Below are 20,783 nucleotides of genomic sequence, written 5' to 3'. Positions count from 1 at the left end.
GATAACAGCTCCTCAGTAGTGGGCGGGCCGGTAATGGGTTGATGATGATGATGATGAATAATTTGCCATTGAGTCAGTTTTACCTTTTTTTACCCCGGCTTCGCACTGGAGGCTACACTATGCATGTGTTTTAACTTATATTAAGTAGGTACAATATATTATAAAATTCCTCGTAAAATGCTCCGAATGATTATGAAACCTGTTTTGAATTTCAGTGGAAAAAGGTACAATATTGGGAGCTGAGAAAGACAAAAAAAGGAGGGAATACACACTAGCCAAAAAACTTTATACTTATTCCTTACAAGGTCAAGCAGTACTTCACGCTGCACCAACTGGGTACCTACCTAATTTTATCAAGCCCAACTAATTACCTACTTAACTACTAATTTAACTAGGTACTAACTTGGAAAATAGTAAATGTAGCTGTAGTTTCTTGTGCTCTATCAATTAGGTAGGTACTAGTTGAAACAAAATCATTATTTTTGGAAAAAAAGGTGCAGGTTCGATTCCTAATCTTTTTATCAGAATTTTTGTAAATTTTTGACTGTAGAATTTTATTTTCTTTGAAAATCAACGACATGGTTCCTTCGCGTCACTGAAGGCTCCCAACAAAACACCAAGCTTTAATTGGTCTGATTTTGATTTTGGATTTAAGACTTTGAAAGCAAAATACTAAGTACCTAGGTACCTACCTAATAAACTTTGCACACGTAGGTAGGTAGTTAGGTACATAAACAGTCTTACGAGTACCTATTTGAATTGTTAGAATAAATTGATCATATTTAACTTCGTAATCAGTAGAATAATAATTATTATTATTATTTGTGCCGATTAAAAACTAAGACTGAAGAATAAGTTAATAATAGTTCAGCGTAGCGCAAACGCAAGGTGAGTTATATTTGCACAGTAGGTAAACATTTGATCCATATTCCCATGTGAGATTTAAGATCCGGGTTCTATCTTCTGTTTCACCTGCGATAATTCAAATTAATTAACTACATTATAATATTCTATCTAACAATTATTTTCGTTTAGAACGATTTAAATGAAATACACATCAAAATTCAGTTACTAAGTAAATAGATGCACTTTTAAATCACGATAATGTTTTATTGGTCATCTTTCATCCAAGTCGTTTATGATGTAAAATTTCTTGAAATAGCGCCAAAAGAATAAGCATGCAATCCTCCAAAAATAACTCGCGAGCAGGTTAGTTTCACGCTAACTCCGAAGCATATTGCTAATACCGCTCTAAGTATTTTTTCGGTCGATTCTTATTATGAGTGCTAACGCTGCTTCCTTACCGTGCCCTATTTGTTTACACACTGGTGTTTTCCATACCGCGCAATCACTCAAGGATAGATTAATTTTTGTGTCAACGAACAACATTTTGTGTCCGATTTGTCAAGAAGAAGTTGCAGGCTTGGATAAACTGACTATACATTTATTTAGCCATATAAGGATCGTACCGACGCAGCAACCTACTCAGCAAGATGAAATCTCTGAAATCAAAAGTGCTTCTCAGCAACCAACTACGTCGATATCAGAATCACAGAAAAAAAATAAAGTTTTGGGTTCCAAAAATAACTCATTACCATCTCCGAATACACAGATGAAGTTCGTGAAAATTTATCCCAAATTGCCTGTCATAACTTTAAACACAATGCCGATTATTGATATAACACCAAATGCAGAAGGTAGTGTTCAAAACAGTAGTAATTCCCTATATATCCCTACGGTAAAATCTGAAACATCATTAATGACAATTACCAATAAATGCGATATTTGTGGACTGCAATTTGTCGACGCGAACATTTTAAGAATGCACAAGTGTTTGATACATAATATCGAAGATAATTCTCATCACACTTTCACTCGATACAATTGTCACCTTTGCCCCAAAAATTTTAAAATGCGAGGTTCTCTTATGGTCCATTTAAGAGTAGCTCATTACGGATTTGCTTCAAGGCAAAACTCCGAAACTGATACTGAAAATAAAGATAGAAATGGCGATCACGTATCAGACGATAAGCCTACTGACCTCGAAAGGCGCGATGGTAAACAATGGCAATGTGATGTATGTCGAAAATGTTTTACGACTAAGTATTTCCTCAAGAAACATAAACGGCTCCATACAGGTTAAAATATTAGTATATAGGGTAATCTAAACTAACTAATTATGTCATACTAAAACAAATACTAAAATTTTAATATATATATATATATACTTAGGTCCATAATTACCTAGTTATATTAATAGGTAGGTACCTACTACAAATACCTAAGAAAATAGTTTCATGAAAGGTTGAGTAAGCTTAAATAACTTTGCCTAAAATGAATCATTCTAACATTTCAGATAATATCTGCCTATTCAGCTTCATGAATTTAACTTTTTGTACAAAACTAGCTGTACACTTGAGAGAACTGTCTACCTATTTTCAACATAAAAGTTGAACAACTTTTTCGAACAATACAACTCAGATAAAACTACAAATCTATTAGGACTCAGGTTATACATTCACTAAGATCCCATTTTTTTATTGCAAGATTTTCACCTAACCCTATAATATTACAATAATCTAAATATATAAAAGGACAAGGTGACTGACTGACTGATCTATCAACGCACAGCTCAAAGTACCTACTGGACGGATCGGGCTGAAATTTGGCAAACAGATATCTGCCGTATATATATGCCGTAGCTAATAAAGGATTTTTGAAAATGCAACCTCTTAGGGAGTAAAATATTGCAAATTGTGTATTTAACACGGACGAAGTCGCGGGCAAGTCTTACATATTTATATAAAAAATATTGATGTTTGGCCGTCTGTTCGTTACACATGCATTTGCGCAACGTTCATCCGATTAAGTTGAAATTTTGTACTGTTGTTGTTTGCACCTATGTGATAGTTTTTGACATGCTGATAACATCAACGTAAAATAGGTCATGCGCACGCCAGCATAAGTTGGTCTATCCCAAGGTCTAATTAATCTGTCTGTCTGCTAGCTTATTTACTTTTACTTACATACATTTACTTACTCTTTATTTGTCACAGAGGAACTTGAATCACGGAGATGGATATAGGCTACTTTTTATCCTGCAAAATTAAAGAGTTTCGCCGACTAGCAATCGATGTAATCGCAGGCGTCATCTTGGGCTTACAATAGGGTATAATAATATAAGGGAGATATAAAAGGAGAAACTATCTGAATGACAAATCAGTATACCTACGTATTGCTAAAAACACCACTGGGTCTAGTTTAAGATTTTGAATGAAGGTAGGAAATAACTTATGTCACCCGAACCGAACTCATTGGATCGATTCATTTAATACCTACCTCGGTATATTATTACACTTTCTTTAATTTATTATATTTTCAGGTGAAACTCCTTATGCGTGCACTCAATGCAACAAGACGTTTACATTTCAGCAGTCATATCATAAGCACTTATTATATCATAATGATGAAAAGCCCCATACATGCAGTTTTTGTGGACGAGCTTTTAAGGAGTTGTCGACTCTTCATAACCACCAACGTATACACACTGGCGAGAAACCTTTTGCATGTGAAACTTGTGGTGGGTATCGTATGTGAATCATATAAAAAATTTTTACAAAAAAAATAAAAACCGACTTCGTTACATAAACACTAAAAATTGAAAAATAATTTAATTTATTACCGAATATATTATGTATACAAGAGTTAATATAGTTCCATAATAATATTTTTTGGTGCCGGTGCCAATTAGCTTTAGCTGCGCGAATCGTCTAGACTTCATATTTTTATGGGACTCCACAATGGCACCTCATTGGCACCGACCCCAAAAAATATTATTATGGAACTATATTAACTCTTGTATACATAATATATTCGGTAATAAATTAAATTATTTTTCAATTTTTAGTGTTTATGTAACGAAGTCGGTTTTTATTTTTTTTGTAAAAAATTTTTATTTCACAATTTTTAGTGGCCCCATGGAATTATGCTATGACTGGTTAAAAATCTACTGTTAACTAAGCTATTACACTGATCGCGAGCAATTTTCTCTTATCCGTTGAGGAGTTCCAGTATCTATCTTCGAAGATGTTCATCAGATCTTCACCAAATTGAAATGGGACCAACTTTGAAGTATACCCTTTCAAACAAAAAAAGAATTTTCAAAATCAGTCCAGGCGTTTTTGAGTAATCGGGGAACATACATAAAAAAAAAAAAAAAAAAAAAAAGATTCCGACGAATTGAGAACCTCCTCCTTTTTTTGAAGTCGGTTAAAAATACGTCTCATCTACGTGAATATGATATGCTTTTTAGGGTTCCGTACCTCAAAAGGAAAAACGGAACCCTTATAGGATCACTTTGTTGTCTGTCTGTCGGTCTGTCAAGAAACCTACAGGGTACTTCCGGTTGACCTATTTGTTATGTAGATAGATCTTATAGCAGACATTCGGGGAAAAATGTGAAAACCGTGAATTTGTGGTTACATCACACAAAAAAAAATTGAATTAGTATTTTCAATTTTCGAAGTAAAATAACTGTAGTACGGACCCTCGTTGCGCGAGCCTGACTCGCACTTGGCCGGTTTTTTATTATTATTCAGATACAAGTTAGCTCTTGACTGCAATCTCACCAGCAGTTGTTAAGTGATGATGCAGTCTAAGATGGAAGTGGGCTAACCTGGAAGAGGAATGGCAGTTTGAATTAAACCTATACCCTTTTGGTTTCTACGCGGCATCGTACCGAAACGCTTAATCGCTTGGCGGCACGGCTTTGCCAGGGCGGTAACTAGCCACGGCCGAAGCCTCCCAGATCAGACCAGAGATTTTAGAAATTATAAATATCCTAACCTCTACCGGGAATCGATCCCGGGACCTCCCACTAATAAGACCACAGCGCTTACCACGTGTAGACGTAGATCTAAATAGTACTTAATTGCTAATATCTAAAGAGTAGGTAATGTCATAAATAAACCATCATCATAATCATCACCCACCCTTCACTGGATCTTCTCCCAGAATTAGAAGGGTTTGACTGTAGTCCACCACACTGGCCAATTGCGATTTGCGAATGGTAGACTTCACATACCTTTGAGAACGTTATAGAGAACTCTAAGCTAAGGTATTGCAGTAAATGATATTAATTATAATTATTAAATTGCTTAAAACGCACATACAACCAAAAAGTTAGTGGTATGTGCCTGGTTTCATCCCCAACCCCCCGATTAGAAGGCCAACGTCCTATACACAGATCTATCACCACTCTACGTAAATAGATAAACTTACATAATTATATTGTTTGTTTTCTTTTCAGGAAAATGCTTCCGTCAAAGAGTTTCTTATCTAGTCCATAGGCGCATACACACTGGTGCTATGCCTTATAAATGTACTGCTTGTGATAAAAGTTTTAGATACAAAGTAAGGATAGAAAGTTTTCTTTGGAGGAGTTACTTATTTGATTGATAACAGTATCTGACAATTAAAAAAAGGTACATTATTTTCATTTCCAGGTATCGCAAAGAACACATAAATGTCAGGTGCAGCCTCCAGGCACAGTTATAAGGAAAATGGGAGATTTCGTTGAAAAACTTAAAAAGAAAAAAGAATCAAGTGATATAACTTTGAAAAGTAATGAGATTGATATTGAAAACGATAAGTATGAAAATACGAAATACCCTGAAATATCTGAAGTAAACGCTGAATTAGTAAGAACAGGGGCACAGTTATCATTAGAAGATATGGAATCTGAAAATTTCACAATACTTTCAGCGGCCTTTGGTGGAAGTGGTACGCCATGCTCTAATTACTCTGTAGCATTACCGAGCAATGCCCCTCCACAAAATGATGAAAAAACGATTGACATCTCTAACATTGATGAGTTAATTGATTATATTCCAGCAAATGAAAAAAGTATACCATCACCGTCAGACATTTTAAAAAAACTGTGTTTAACGAGCGAGGAAGAATTTTTCAATGTAAATCAATCTAGGAATAATGATGTAACCTACGATATGAATAGAGATATAAACGATTATTTGTAAAATAATAAAATATTTCTAATAATGAAGACGTTTCATTAAGTTTTAAGAATATTACCTATTAAAGAAATAGATTAGGGTTTTCACTAGTTTTTATTTATTTAATTATTTAATATGTAGGAATACTTTATTATCAATGGTTAACAAATAAACTATTAATAAACTTAAATCTAAAAAAAACACTTTCACTTGTATTTGTGATTTCAATAAATATTTGAATAAATTCCAATTCCTTTGAGAAAATAAAAATAGAACTTTTATTACTTTTAAAATAATTTAACTTAGTCATAATTATACTATACAAAACAAAACCGATCTTATCGCAATTTTACGATAGGTACAACACTCAGGCAAAGGATCCTTTTCTGAGGTACAACATTAATTTTTCAATGTTGGCATTATGTAGAAGTTTTGACTTTTGTTGATGTAATTTTTTTAGTCACTTGAATCGTGAAAAAAAACACGCGTTGACTTGTTGGGATTAGCCAGCTGTTTTTGTTCTCAAGTGTTTGAAAAAATTGTGTAATTCATTATGGATCAAAATTGAACAGTGCCAATCGTCCTCACGCCGTGCTTTTTATGAACTGAATGTGATTTCATTACGTTTTGCGAAATTTAAGTGGTGTTGATAAAATAATCGATTTGAGATTTTGTCTTGAACAATACCTACCTACCGTTTTAGTTATTTATTACGTCGTACTTTAGTACCTTGCAAATACAATGTGCGTTAGCTGAACCACGATAGTCGATACTAAGTTTCTGAAGATTCTCACTTCTTCACATCAAACATTGTTAGGTAAGTTAAATCTCGCATCACACAAAGAAACATTTTGCTGTTGAATAATGCCTTGATTATAACGAAGGCCATAACGCATAAGTAGATTGTGGGCCTTGATATTAATTTATTCTTTTAAATCTGCCTGCTCGTTTTGACTCTAAACTTTATAGTAATAATTTCTCAGTAGAATTTGGATAGTTTTTGTTTCTCAAATGCATTACTGTTTATACAAATACACGTACATAGGTACTTGTAATTACGGAGAAGTACAATAGATTAACATTAAAACTGTCGCACTGGAATATCTTTAACTATGTTTGTACCTGTATTGTCTCAATAATTGTTGTCTTCGAGGACAAGCTTTACTTGAAAATCCTTTTCTTCAACAGCACCACCGTTGGCTGAACCTCAGTTTTATTCAAGATTGGTAAGTAATGATCCTTAATTGGGTTGGCTATTCTATTGTGCTAACTATATTACTGTTGTAACTCTACATTTGTGTTACTGTAGTGTATACAAACCAATCTGAAGTTGCAATATGGTGATTTGTGAGATCATAGACTAAGGATGAAGTAGGCCCAGTTAAGATAGGATCTATCGTAATGCATTTTCATTTTGTTCTAAAGAATTATGTGTCAAATTGACCGGCATATCCAATTAAAACCACTTGCCCATGAAATGAAAGCTTATATCATTAGCTTTCATTTTTATTATGGGCAGAGTGCAGTAAACTATCAGAGAAAAGAGGTATCTTTTTCCCCTGTAGTTTACTCCCCTGCAAGTACCACAAAAACCAGCACTTTTTACTAGTATATAATATATTAAGTAAGTAGTTGGAATTATACATAGTTCAGCAATAAAACTGTCTATATTGCTGAAGAATGCCAATGGAGTTCTATTACTAAGCCTCCGCTGTCTGTCTGTCTTTCAATGGGCTGTATCTCGTGAATCATAATAAATAGATAGTGAAATTTTCACAAAATGGGTATTTAGCTTTGTAGTATGTAGTATTTGTTCATGAGCACATTTAAATTTTTTTTGTGATGTAACCACAAATTCACGGTTTTCGGATTTTTCCTCTTATGTGTGCTATGCCTACCTACCTGCCAAATTTCATTATTCTAGGTCAACGGAAAGTAGGTACCCTATCGGTTTCTTGACAGACCACGACAGACAGACAGAAAGAAAACGAAGTGATCCTTGATCCTATAAGAGTTCCTTGTTCCTTGGAGGTACGGAACCCCAAAAAAATACTTACTGTTATTCAGACACTTTCGACACCCCACTGAATCGACATGTTTTATACTTGCGCACTAATATCTATCGAGTATTTTCACAGAGAAAAACTTGCGCGTCTCGTTGAACCGAACCTACTCACGAAGATTCAGCCTGTTATTAATCTTAATCACTAAAAAAGAGGCTATGGCTCCATATCCATATCGTATCCAAATAAACATTCCTCCCAGTGTTGGGCACAATATGCAGAAAAACTTTCAGCTTTTATAAAATAACTACATAAATTTCAACCCCCTATTTTACTCCCTTAGGGGTTGAATTTTCAAAAATCCTTTCTTAACGGATGCCTACGTCATAATAGCTATCTGCATGCCAAATTTCAGCCCAATCCGTCCAGTAGTTTCAGCTGTGCGTTGATAGATCAGTCAGTCAATCGAGTCAGTCAGTCACCTTTTCCTTTTATATATTTAGACGAAGGTCTGGCATGCGCTGGCTCTTAGTTTATTTACTGACTAGCTAAGACTAAATTTTGTAAGAAAGTATGGTATGACGAAAACTGAAACGTATTGTTTCCAGATGAAATTTAAATAATCAGATAACCTCCGACGTGTATGCCTTGCAAACCAACTACATATTAATCTCATAGGTAGGTAGGTATACTTCGAATTTTTAAGAACATAAAACAATATTTCATCCAAACATCCGTACAGTTTTATTATAAGTAAATAGGAATAATATTAAAAGTATTTATACATGCAACATTAAACATCAATATCAAAATTCATAATATCCAAAACGAATGCCAAAATCTATTAATAACAAAGGGTAAACTGGTAAAATACCGATTGTCATTTTTATTTGAAATAGAAACGCGGGTTGCTTTGCGGAAGTCCAAGTCCATATATACCAATAAGGAACTATAACTAAGCGTAATTTGCTATAATCCGCTAAAATAGACAGTATGGTACAATGCAAAGCAGCATGCGATATACACCGTCCGCCCTAAAGGCTCAAACCTGAAACGTAACGTACGTCGTGAGTAACTCACTGGAGGATTTGCGTGGTGTTACGTAGTCGTGGTGGTGTGTCTTGCTTTTCCTGCATGTTTAGCAGAGTCATAATCCACCAAGTATTTCAATTATCAATCTACCCTCATAATACCACAGACAACTAGCTGATCCCCGCGGCTTCGCCCGCGTGTATATAATATAGCCTATGTCACTCAGGAATAATGTAGCTTTCTATTGGTGAAAGAATTTTGAAAATCGGTTCAGTAGTTCCAGAGATTACCCCCTACAAACAAACTTAACGACATTACCTCTTTATAATATTAGTATACACCAAGTATTTCAATTATCAATCTACCCTCATAATACCACAGACAACTAGCTGATCCACGCGGCTTCGCCTGCGTGTATATAATATAGCCTATGTCACTCAGGAATAATGTAGCTTTCTATTGGTGAAAGAATTTTCAAAATCGGATCAGTAGTTCCCGAGATTACCCCCTACAAACAAACTTAACGACATTACCTCTTTATAATATTAGTATAGAAGTATATAGATACATCTTTTCTCGCATATTGCAGTTTAAAAGAATTTTCTATAAAATTTAAACAAAAAGCATATTTTTGATTACATTTTGCCAAAAATGTTTTTTTTTTTCAATAATTTTGATAAAATGTTTTTGTTATACCGGGCGGGTAACGGCAGGGCATGCATCGGGGCGTCTGTATCGATCCGGCCGCGGCTGGGCCCTGCCCGACACTTCTCGTTACCTTCTCTACGCGCATTCATTACGTTACACTCGTGTACAATGTTTCTAAGCTTATCTCGTCCTGCAGCCTGCTGTCCTGGTATAAATAGATACTTATCTACTCCAATTAGTTGTAAGTACGTCACTGGAGAGAGTTTTTGTCCAGATTCATGAAAAGATGATAGCATCATACTAATTAGTCTGATTTCTTAATTGTTTTCTACACTAATATTATAAAGAGGTAAAAGTTCGCAAATTTGGATGTAGGAGGTAGTCTCCGAAACTACCCGTCCGATTTCAAAATTTCTTTCACCATTTAAAAGGTACATTATCCCAGACGGATATAAGCTATACATAATCACTACCCATCACAGTACCCATATTATAAATGCGAAAGAGAGATCACTACTATAGGCATTAGAGACCAATGATTCTTTTTGCTGTAGAAGTCAATCTGTCTAGAGACCGCGACTGGTATAGAAAGGGAGATAAAGGGTTGACGATGATGAATAATTAGGGACGATCGTCGATCCTCGAAGCAACGGCTCAATATGTAAGAAATCATATCAATGGACATATTATTTAGTTTCTTAAAATATCTAGGTAAGTACACTAATATTTTAAAGATGTAAAGTTTGTAAGTTTGGATGTTAGGAGGTCTTCGAAGTGAAAAATAGTAGAAAATTAAATAAAAGTAAGTCTGTGTTTTTTTAAGTAATAATCTGGGGATTAACTAAGAATAATAAACGTATTTGATTTTATTTTATTGTAATTAAGTACCTTACTATCTACGTATGCTGATTGCTTACCATAACTCTATAATATGAAACCTTGAAATGAAAAATACGTCACCGTACATCCCCGGGACACTCAACGAGATACCAACTTCTTATTTTACTTGGACTTATTTTTCTTCGCATTTCGTGACTAGCTAAACTGATCGGGACTCTTAATCGTCTAGATCAGTCTCCAGTCTAGTGCAGTACGGTCAAAACTAGTTTTACCGAAAAATGCGTGACATGGGAACTCTTTGATTTTCCTGGATAAAAAGTAGCCTATGTCCCTTTCCAGGTCTTAAACTATACCAAAGCAAAAAATCACGTCGATCCGTTACTCCGTTGTGACGTGATTGAAGGACAAACCAACAAACAAACACACTTTCACATTTATAATAGGGTAACTATAATATTGATAATATTTACCTAATAATGTTTTCAAAAGTTGTTGCACACGCTGGAGTAAATCGTAGATCGCGGGTGGTATTTAGTTATCTCTTATGTAATTGGACACCCGGCAGAAATAGACACCACCACCTGTCTCCCACCAACATCGGGAAATAGTGTCCGCAATCTTATATAGATGTAAATAAAACACTCCTAGTCGTTGCAGATGTTATTTATCTTATCTCTTACGTGTGATACAAACGCGATACGAATCATGTCGAAAATGCTGTGTGAAATGTGGTGATATCACCAACCTATATTTGACTGCCGAATTCCAAACATAAAATTATATGTCCTACTTTTGAAACTGTCAAGTACCTATTATCTAACTCTCAACATAATTTTTTTAATTACTCCGAAAAGCTATTCTATACTGTGCTCATAATATCAACTTATCTATACTAGTCTATCTATATTAATATTATAAAGAGGTAGGTAATGTCGTTAAGTTTGTTTGTAGGGGGTAATCTCTGGAACTACTGAATCGATTTTGAAAATTCTTTCACCAATAGAAAGCCTGAGTGACATAGGCTATATTATATACACGCGGGCAAAGCCGCGGGGATCAGCTAGTTATATAATAAATGCGAAAGTGTCTGTCTGTCTGCTAGCTTTTCACGGCCAAATAGTTAAACCGATTTTGATGAAAGGTACAGAGCTAGCTTACATCCCAGGGACGGACATAGGCTAGTTTTATCTCGGAAAATCAAAAAGTTCCTATGGGATTTAAAAAAATCTATATCCATGCGAACGAAATCGCAGGCATCAGCTAGTTAAAAATAAATGACACGAGGAACGATAGAATGAAGCCAACGAGTCTATCAACTCATGTTTTATCAAAATATTAATTATGGGAAATTATTAATCCTCTCATAGTTGGGGTGAAAAGTATTTGCTGTCTTGCTCTCTGAAAGCCTGTTCTTACTATGCAGTGGAGGCATGTGGTTATATTGCAAAATGAATGGACGAGCAATATTCTTGTGCGAAACACAAAATGTTGGTGTTTATTTAGCACGATACATTTCGTAGTTGGCGTCTGGTTTTATGTGTTATTTGTGGTTTGCTTATAATACCGTTATGGAAATGGGAGCACTGAGCTAAAATCCGATGACGTTGTAGGTACGTGGAGGCGTGTTGTGTAGGTACTCGTCATGCTTGTTAATGGTGTCTTATTATACCCGTTTACGGGAGTGAGTTTATGAAGTTGAAACCGTGATCGCCTAGTGGTTAGGACGTCCACCTCCTATACGAGAGATCGGGGGTTTAAACCTGGGCCTCCTAACTGGGAACTCTTTCCCGGGATAAAAAGTAACCTATGTCACTCTCCAGGTCTTTCACTATTCCCATGCAAAAATCACGTCGATCCGTTGTGCCGTTGCGACGTGATTGAAGGACAAACCAATAAACCAACAAACAAACATACTTTCGCATTTATATGGGTGGTGATGTTAGTCAATCAGTTTCTTCTCTTGTATAATAATGTTTAGATAGATTTAGTTTAGTATACGATTTACTTGAGTTTTTTTAATACATTCAGTATTGAAATGAAAAAAATTCTGAGAGACAATGTAAACGTTTAACCTTGAGAGTCCGTGAAAGGTTTCAGAAGTAATTTTTGTTGTTTGCGCTAGCTTTATTTTGGTAGGCAGGCTTATAGGTACAAATATTAAAATTATTCGTCTTTTAATTTGGTGCTTGTTTTACCTTAATTGCCTACCTTAGGTAGGCAATTAAGGTAAAACATTTACACAGCTTATTTTTCATATAAATAGACGAGATTGTCGTACATAAGGAGATCCTCGCTTCTCCTAGTAGGTGCATGTTTCTGTGATTGCCCAATAGTTGCTAAGTTTAGAAAATATAGGTCGGCATATCTTTCACGAACATTATTATTTACTAGCGACCAGTCCCGGCTTCGCACGGGTTACTTATTACAATTTACGTAGTGATCTCTAATAGGCTACTTGACTCATATCTAATTCCGTCCAATAAATGATTATTTATTATAGTATTTTGCTTAAGACAACGAAATATATCAATAACAATTATTAAAAACGCAGGATGGATATATAAATCCAATTTAAAAAAAATACAGTTTTTATTTTTATTTGAAACGCAGAAAACGCTGTCAGCCATGATGTGACGTCATTAATATGTAAACAAAGAAATGTCATCCCTATGTCACGCGGGGACTAACGTAGTATCCATATATATAAAATTTAGAGTCCTGACTAACTTTTATACATCAACGCACAGCCTAAACATCTAAACAGCTGGTTCTAGATACATGAAATTTTGTGCGTGTGTTCTTTGTAGGTAAAGAGAAGGTATCCACTAGGAAAGGATTTTTTGAAATTCCACCCCTGAGTGGGTTAAATGGAGGTTTGAAATTTATGAAGTCCACGCGGGCGAAGTCACGAGCATAAGCTAGTTTTTATATATTTCTAAAAACTCATAGTAAACGTAAAAAAATATCGTTTTCTCTTTATAAATTGAATAAGTTAATAAGTTATTAAGTAAGACTTACAACAAAGTGATCTTTGCAAAAATAAATTTGGATTGAAGTCGTTAGTCATATAGGATCCCTTTAAGCAAGTCTTTGCGTGTTACGTATATTTATTTCACTGGGCACTCTAATCCACAACTTTCCTGTGGTCTTATATCGATGCGTTTTTTACATTCTCGGATGATACAATAACGATAATTACTATATTTTTCATGTAAACTAGTATAGAAGTCATGTTTATTAAACTTTGGGAGGTTATGCTGTTGTTTACAAATGCATGACGTCAGAGCACAGATAATCTATCGGCCAAACATGGCCGACAGTGTTTTCACGTGGCTAAGAAAAATATATTTTTAAATTAAAGTTTTACGGTTTTTAGGGCGCAAAAAAATATAGTGTTAATTTTTTTGATATAATAGGACAAATATTAACCATTTAAGACCAACTTAAAAAAAGTGTCAAGTAGCCTATTAAAATAATAATAATATAGCCTATTTATGTCACTCAGGAATAATGATGTAGCTTTCCACTGGTGAAAGAATTTTCAAAATCGGTTCAGTAGTTCCAGAGATTACCCCTTACAAACAAACTTACAAACTTTACCTTTAAATATTAGTATAGATTATAGATGAATCAAGTATTAACAACAATCTATGGGAAAATGTAAATAAAGCTAGTGCCAAAAGAAATCTTTGAATTACTTATAAAATACTGTTTATACATTACGTTAGATTTGAAAGCAAAGTTGCGCTGGTCCTCCGTAACATTCTATAGGTAGGTAGTTAAAACGCAACGCTCTACACCTCATAAGATTCAATATTGGCCTACTTACGTGAATTGCGCAACGGTCGACCCTAGACTTGAACTGAATTTACTAGCCGATAAGCCGCAGATACAATCACTCAATTGAACATCAAAATGGACCCGCCGTCACATGAACTACACGTGTAACCAAATAAAATAGTAATATGAAAGTTCTTGACAAGACTGAGAAATGGAGTTTTATAGTTGGCTTATCACGATGCAAAACACAACATCTTTTTAATTATTAATAATTAAAAACGTTTTGTAAAGAGTAACTGAAAGCGTATTATTACGTAATAGAAACAGTGTAACTTGTAAGTAACAAATTATCCAACGTTTTGTAGTGCTAACAATCAGACTAAATGGAGGTGCTGTACAGCAATAATCCGTCAAAAGGCGTTCGTTCTGTGATTGCAGCGATCGCGGAACATGGTGTTATGCAAGAGGCACAGCCAGCTGTCACGAAGCCTTTGGCTCCATGTTGGCGCTGTTACGACACCGCAGCTTTCTCCAATCGCTGACAATTGAAAGCTGTGGCTTGTAGCTTTTCGATTATTTATTTTCCATTCGTCCATAGTTCAAGGATATTATGCTAACCGTTATTTATTCGGTTGCGATGCGCCGTTTCGATTCAGCTATGGCGCTAAGCTCGTTTCTTTAATATAGCTACGATAGCAGAACTAGTATTGCAGGTTTCACTGTTTACATTTCTGTGTGCATGTTACATTACTTTGTGATAATCGTTCCTTAGTGATAAGAATTTGTTGTTCAGGGCATGTAGGTATCTATGCCTAGTTAGTCGAATACGAGCGTCTGTTGATTTTGACCAATGATACCTATACCTATCATTTGATTCTCATTTCTACACACTTTTCTTTCATTTACGTTTTTATTTATTTCTTTAGTAGGTAGTAGGTAGTGTTTAGTGCAGTGTTCGTCGTTTATTGTTCTAGATATACAATACGAAATCGTCGAAGTTTACTAATTGGATTGTAAATATTCAAAGAGGAGAGAGTTCTCGCACCGATTAATGTGAACAATTCAAAATGGCAGAATCATTGTTTGTGAACCATTGTCGCAAAGCAATCTACGTGGCAATGATAACGAGGCTTTGCCACTTTCCTAGATCACGGTATAATTTGCAGTGAACTTCATAATAATCATGCAGTTATTTATTAATTATTCTTAATTTTCGTATCAAATTATCTCTTAGAATCTGGTTCTAATGAAACTTTACCATTATTTATATTATAGTCAACAATCAACGTATAAACTCAACTAGCTTATGCTCGCGACTTCGTCCGCGTGGACTACACATATTACAAACCCCTATTTCACCCCTTAGGACTTGAATTTTCAAAAATCCTTTCTTAGCGGATGCCTACGTCATAATAGCTATCTGCATGCCAAATTTCAGCCCAATCCGTCCAGTAGTTTGAGCTGTGCGTTGATAGATCACTCAGTCAGTCAGTCAGTCACCTTTTCCTTTTATATATTTAGATATAGAACTAGCTTATGCTCGCGACTTCATCCGTGTGGACTACATAGATTTAAAACCCCCATTTAACCCACGTAGGGGTGGAATTTCGAAAAAACCTTTCTTAGTGGATACCTACTCTGTACAAAGAACACACCCTCTAAATTTATTGTCTCTAGGACCAGCGGCTTAGGCTGTGCGTTGATATATATAAGTTAGTCAGTCAGTCAGGACTTTGAATTTTATAAATAAAGATTAAGTCTTTCTTCTTAAAAAAATAGCTATTTAATAAGTAGTAACTATTGACGATTTTGTATTCAACCCTATTTTAACATCAACACGGTAAGCTTACTTTAAAAGATAAAGGGTCACCCCAATCCCCCTCTTACTTCAGTGCTTTGCATGTTTGTATAGGTAATAGGTATATTTTGTTCTTTGTTCATAAAACTCGATAGATATTTTTACATTATGTAGGTCAGCTGTTATAGCAAGGTAGGTACATCATTAATTATACATAACTGCGAATCTTATTCATATTGAAGGGATACTATGTCTCTATTTGCTTTGATATAGATTGTCATGGAGAATTTGTTATTATAAAATTTGTGTAGTTTTGTCTTCGATTCACGATCATAAACTACCTACTACTATTACTACTTCTTACTATCATAATAGCCTAGTGGAAAAGCTGTGGAAGCCTAGTGGTTAAGTCAAAGTCAAAGTCAAATGATTTATTCAAAATAGGTAATTAATAACTCTTTTTGAAAGTCAGATGTTGGATTTCTAAGATATAGTGGTGATAATTATTTATATAATTATTTCGCAAACTTAAAACTAAAGCTACGAGGGTTCCAAACGCGCCCAGGTCTGAGAAGAGCCCACAACAAACTCAGCCGGGTATTCTTTTTATTATCACCACTTTACAAAATTATTGAAACTTATTAGAACTATCACAATCCGTTAAGTAACTCATTCCCAAGCTTGCTTATCATTTAAATAATCCTTTACATTGTAATAGGATTTTTTCAATTAGTTTACGTTTTATGAAAACTTTGAACTTGTTGAGAGACATCTCCAATATGTCTTCTGGAAGCTTATTATAAAATCTTATAGATTTTCCAATAAATGAATTGCTAACTTTACTTAGCCTGGAGGTGGGCATTACAAGCTTATTTTTATTTCTAGTATTTACATTATGACAGTCACTTTTTTTCTTGAACTTATTTATGTTTTTATGGACGTACAATAAATTTTCAAAAATATATTGATTATGCACTGTCATAATTTTAACTTCTCTAAATTTAGTTCTCAGCGACTCTCGTGGTCCCATACTATATATGGCTCGAACAGCCCTTTTCTGCAGCACAAAAATAGAATTAATATCAGCAGCACTACCCCATAATAATATACCATATGACATAATGCTGTGAAAGTAACTAAAATATACTAGTCTCGCCGTTTCTATGTCTGTCAACTGGCGAATCTTTTTTACTGTCAACTGGCGAATCTTTTTTGGTTAGGACGTCCGCCTTCCAATCGGAGGTCGGGGGTTCGATCCCGGGCACGCACCTCTAACTTTTCGGAGTTATGTGCGTTTTTAAGTAATTAAAATATCACTTGCTTTAACGGTGAAGGAAAACATCGTGAGGAAACCTGCATGCCTGAGAGTTCTCCATAATGTTCTCAAAGGTGTGTGAAGTCTGCCAATCCGCACTTGGCCAGCGTGGTAGACTATGGCCAAAACCCTTCTCACTCTGAGAGGAGACCCGTGCTCTGTAGTGAGCCGGCGATGGGTTGATCATGATGATGATGATGATGATGATGACTATCATTATACTACGAGTAGATACAGCGACCGCGATATGCTGTTTTTGTAATTTTTTTGCTTTAGGAAAAGGCAAAGTTTCTGCTTCTGAAATCCATATCCATACTAGTATTATAAATTCGAAAGTGTGTTTATATGTAAATCTGATGTCTGTCTATCTGTTACCTTTTCACGACCGATAATGACATATAGCTTGCATCCCGGAGACAGATATTGGCTACATTTATCCGCCAAAATCAGAGTTCCAACGGGATTAAAAAAAATCTAAATCAACGTGGGCATCATCTAGCAGGTACTAATTACTAGGCACTTCATCATCACCATGATCAACCGATACACGTCCATTGCTGGACATAGTTCTCTTGAAGGGACTTCCATACGCTATGGTCTTGCGCTGCTTGAATTCAGCAGCTCCCTGCGTCTCTTTGGATGTCGTCTGTCCTAATAAGTGGGGAGTTTTCCAACGCTGCGCTTTTCCGTGTGAGGTCGCCATTCTAGTACGGACCCCAACGTGTATCGGTTTTTCGAACTATATGCCCTACCCATTGTCACTTCAGCTTCGCAACCCGTTGAGCTATGTCGGTTAGTTCTCCTACGGATCTTCTCATTTCTGATTTGATCACACAGGGAAATTCCAAGCATAGCTCTCTCCATCGATCGCCCGCAAATTGACTCTAAATCGTATGAGGCTCATAATGAGCGACGATGTCTCGGTTCCATAATGTGTCATCTAGGACACAATTGTACTTACTGAAAACAATTACAGTTCACATAGGCACACAATGAGTTCTAAATTGTACCTATCTGTATTCTGTTTAAAGTGTATTTTCTCGGAGAGTGATGACCATTGATGATAATAATGAGACAAGCCAGTTGTCAGCAAGAAATTGGTACGATATAGGTAACGTGTGCTTGTGCTTGGCTTAATATGTTTGGGCAACAAGCGTTTATTATGCACAAATCGATTTCAGTGAATACAGCGTAACTACCTACCTATGCTATTTTAGTCGCGTATTATAGCGAGATGGTCGACAAAACTGGACGATGCACGATGTGTCGTGTACAACGCCGAACGTGCTTTATACAGATAAATGATATATCTTTTACCCGTGGGTCTGTACTATACATTGCTGTATTTCTTCATTACATTGTAGAGAAGAACGCGATAGAACAACAGCGTTGGAAGCTGTTCGTACCATGCGACCTTGCTAGCGGTAAGACTAAAGGAAACTGGTTTGTGGATCACTTGCCAACCGACGGCACCGTTTTGTTTCTCATATTGTAGCGTACGTCCACTCTCAAGCCTCGACTTGCCTTTTCGAGCAAGTAAACAAACTCGGATGTCTAGGTCTCTAGACAGATTATTGTAGGCTATGAACAATGAGTTTTATCATAACTACTTTATATAATATACTATATCTATAGTGTACTCTTAGGTACATGCTAAATATATAAAGATAAACTAGTATAAGGTTGGTTTCTTTATTTCTTTGTAAAAACCTAAAGTATGTACCGGACAACTCTATCCCAAAATATTAAGTAGGTACTTAATATACAAAATATTAATTGCCTAGAAGAGGTGACTTTAGGGATGAGGTTGCCCTTTGAGGGACTGAATTTTCAAATATAATTTTTTCCTTTCTTAGCGGATGTCTATACTTCATAATAGGTATCTGCATACCTTTCAGCCCGATCCATCCAGTTTGAGCTTTGCGTTGATAGATCAGTCAGTCAGTCAGTCAGTCAGCTTTTCCTGTTCTATATATAAACTAGCATTTGCTCGCGACTTCGTCCCCGTCCTGTACTCTACATATGTAATTTATAGCTTATATTATTTCTGGATAAGGTAGGCTTTCTAATGGTGAAAGAACTGTTTAATTTTCCGGGATAAAAAGTAGCATACTGATGAAATTAAACACATCCATCCGTTTCTCCGTTGTGGTGTGATTGAAGAACACACTTTCGCATTTATAATGGGTAGTGATGAACGTACTTTTGGTATAGTCCGCGACAGGTTGAGATGGCAATCGGGGTATGAGGCGGGGGGCGCCTCACACACCCGCACTAACCCGCACCGGTGGGGGTCACCTCACCGATTGCCACCTCGACCTATCGCATACTATACATGCTAAATCTATATACATGACAAAGATAAACGGTCAGCGCATTGACCCTTTGTTAAGCCCTAGAAATGTGACTCAGTTCACGCGATTTCAATGTAAGGTCGGTTTTTTTGTCAATTCTATAATTTGTTTGTAAACTTTATAATAGGTATATGATACCCGCGACTTCATCCGCGTGTAATATGGGCTTTTTAAACCCCGCGGGAACTCTGATTTCCGGGACAAAAGTAGCCTATGTAGTCAGGTTATAAGCTATTTCCATTCCAAATTTCAGCCAAATCCGCCCAATAGTTTTTGCGTTAAAGAGTAACAAACATATACACACACACACTTGCGCCTTTATAATATGAGTGTGAATGGGAAATTTTATCCCATCACAATTATCCCAAAATATTACTCAATAGTTCCAGAGGAATCAACTGGTTATCTATGGCATAAAACCGTCATTGTCTTGCGGTAAAAGCAACTTGCTTTTTCGTTTAATTACGATGCTGTCAATTAAGTTTTCTTTCGTAATGTAGGTCAATAACAAAGTAACGCTGATCTTTTATTAATAAATGATGATATACGTTATACTAATAAATGATAATAATAATTGTTTCCGCCAAAGTGTGTATTACCCACCTAGTGTAATGAAGTGTATTTAAATGATGAAATATACCTACTTACGATTAATTCTTCGAATAATAACGATAAATCGTAGTTTTTTTAATGTTCTGTACCGCTGAAATGGACATATATACAAGTATGCTGGAAGAGGTGTGCCGTACAAAATGACAGTTATTTTAGTGCCAATTCGAAGCGCCCTCCGAGCGTATCGGAAATTAAAACTTAGATAACTTAGGTATCATGTGGCACAGTTCACGACAGTAAACTTCTAATAAAACGTCGAGGCATCGACGTAACTGGCAGGCGTCAAATGTTAGTAAATTAGCGCAGGTAGCCCTAAAGTAGCCCTATTTTTCTTTGATTTTACGTCACCGTAGTCTAGTAATATTTGACATAATTATAGTCGATTCAAGA

The 20,783-nt window shown here is 35.6% G+C and overlaps 2 protein-coding genes across 4 annotated transcripts in view; both read left to right on the top strand.

Moving 5' to 3' along the window:
- The first annotated feature begins 1,215 nt into the window (after window positions 1-1,215).
- Window positions 1,216-6,057, top strand: LOC117997001 (zinc finger protein 557). 2 transcript variants are annotated; one of them, XM_034985165.2, is made up of 4 exons: window positions 1,216-2,138; window positions 3,383-3,580; window positions 5,309-5,412; window positions 5,505-6,057. In XM_034985165.2, the coding sequence occupies exons 1-4, from the start codon at window positions 1,280-1,282 to the stop codon at window positions 6,033-6,035; spliced, it is 1,692 nt and encodes a 563-aa protein (XP_034841056.1). In that variant the 5' UTR covers window positions 1,216-1,279; the 3' UTR covers window positions 6,036-6,057. The 2 variants fall into 2 exon arrangements, with proteins under 2 accessions (XP_034841056.1, XP_069354267.1); XM_069498166.1 differs by having other exon boundaries at window positions 5,484-6,057.
- Window positions 6,058-6,468: 411 nt separating this feature from the next.
- ctrip (E3 ubiquitin-protein ligase ctrip) overlaps window positions 6,469-20,783 on the top strand; it is a 61,140-nt gene continuing 46,825 nt past the window's right edge. The window contains exons 1-2 of one of the 2 annotated variants that reach the window (XM_069498178.1): window positions 6,469-6,828; window positions 7,200-7,237. The gene's annotated coding sequence lies outside the window, so the exon portion shown is untranslated. The remainder of the gene's footprint in view (window positions 6,829-7,199; window positions 7,238-20,783) is intronic. The other variant, XM_069498179.1, reaches the window with a different exon arrangement.

This window comes from Maniola hyperantus, chromosome 4, assembly GCF_902806685.2.
Source record: "Maniola hyperantus chromosome 4, iAphHyp1.2, whole genome shotgun sequence".
In the NCBI taxonomy this organism is placed as follows: Eukaryota; Metazoa; Arthropoda; class Insecta; order Lepidoptera; family Nymphalidae; genus Maniola; species Maniola hyperantus.
This window is presented reverse-complemented; position numbering and strand designations above follow the sequence as displayed.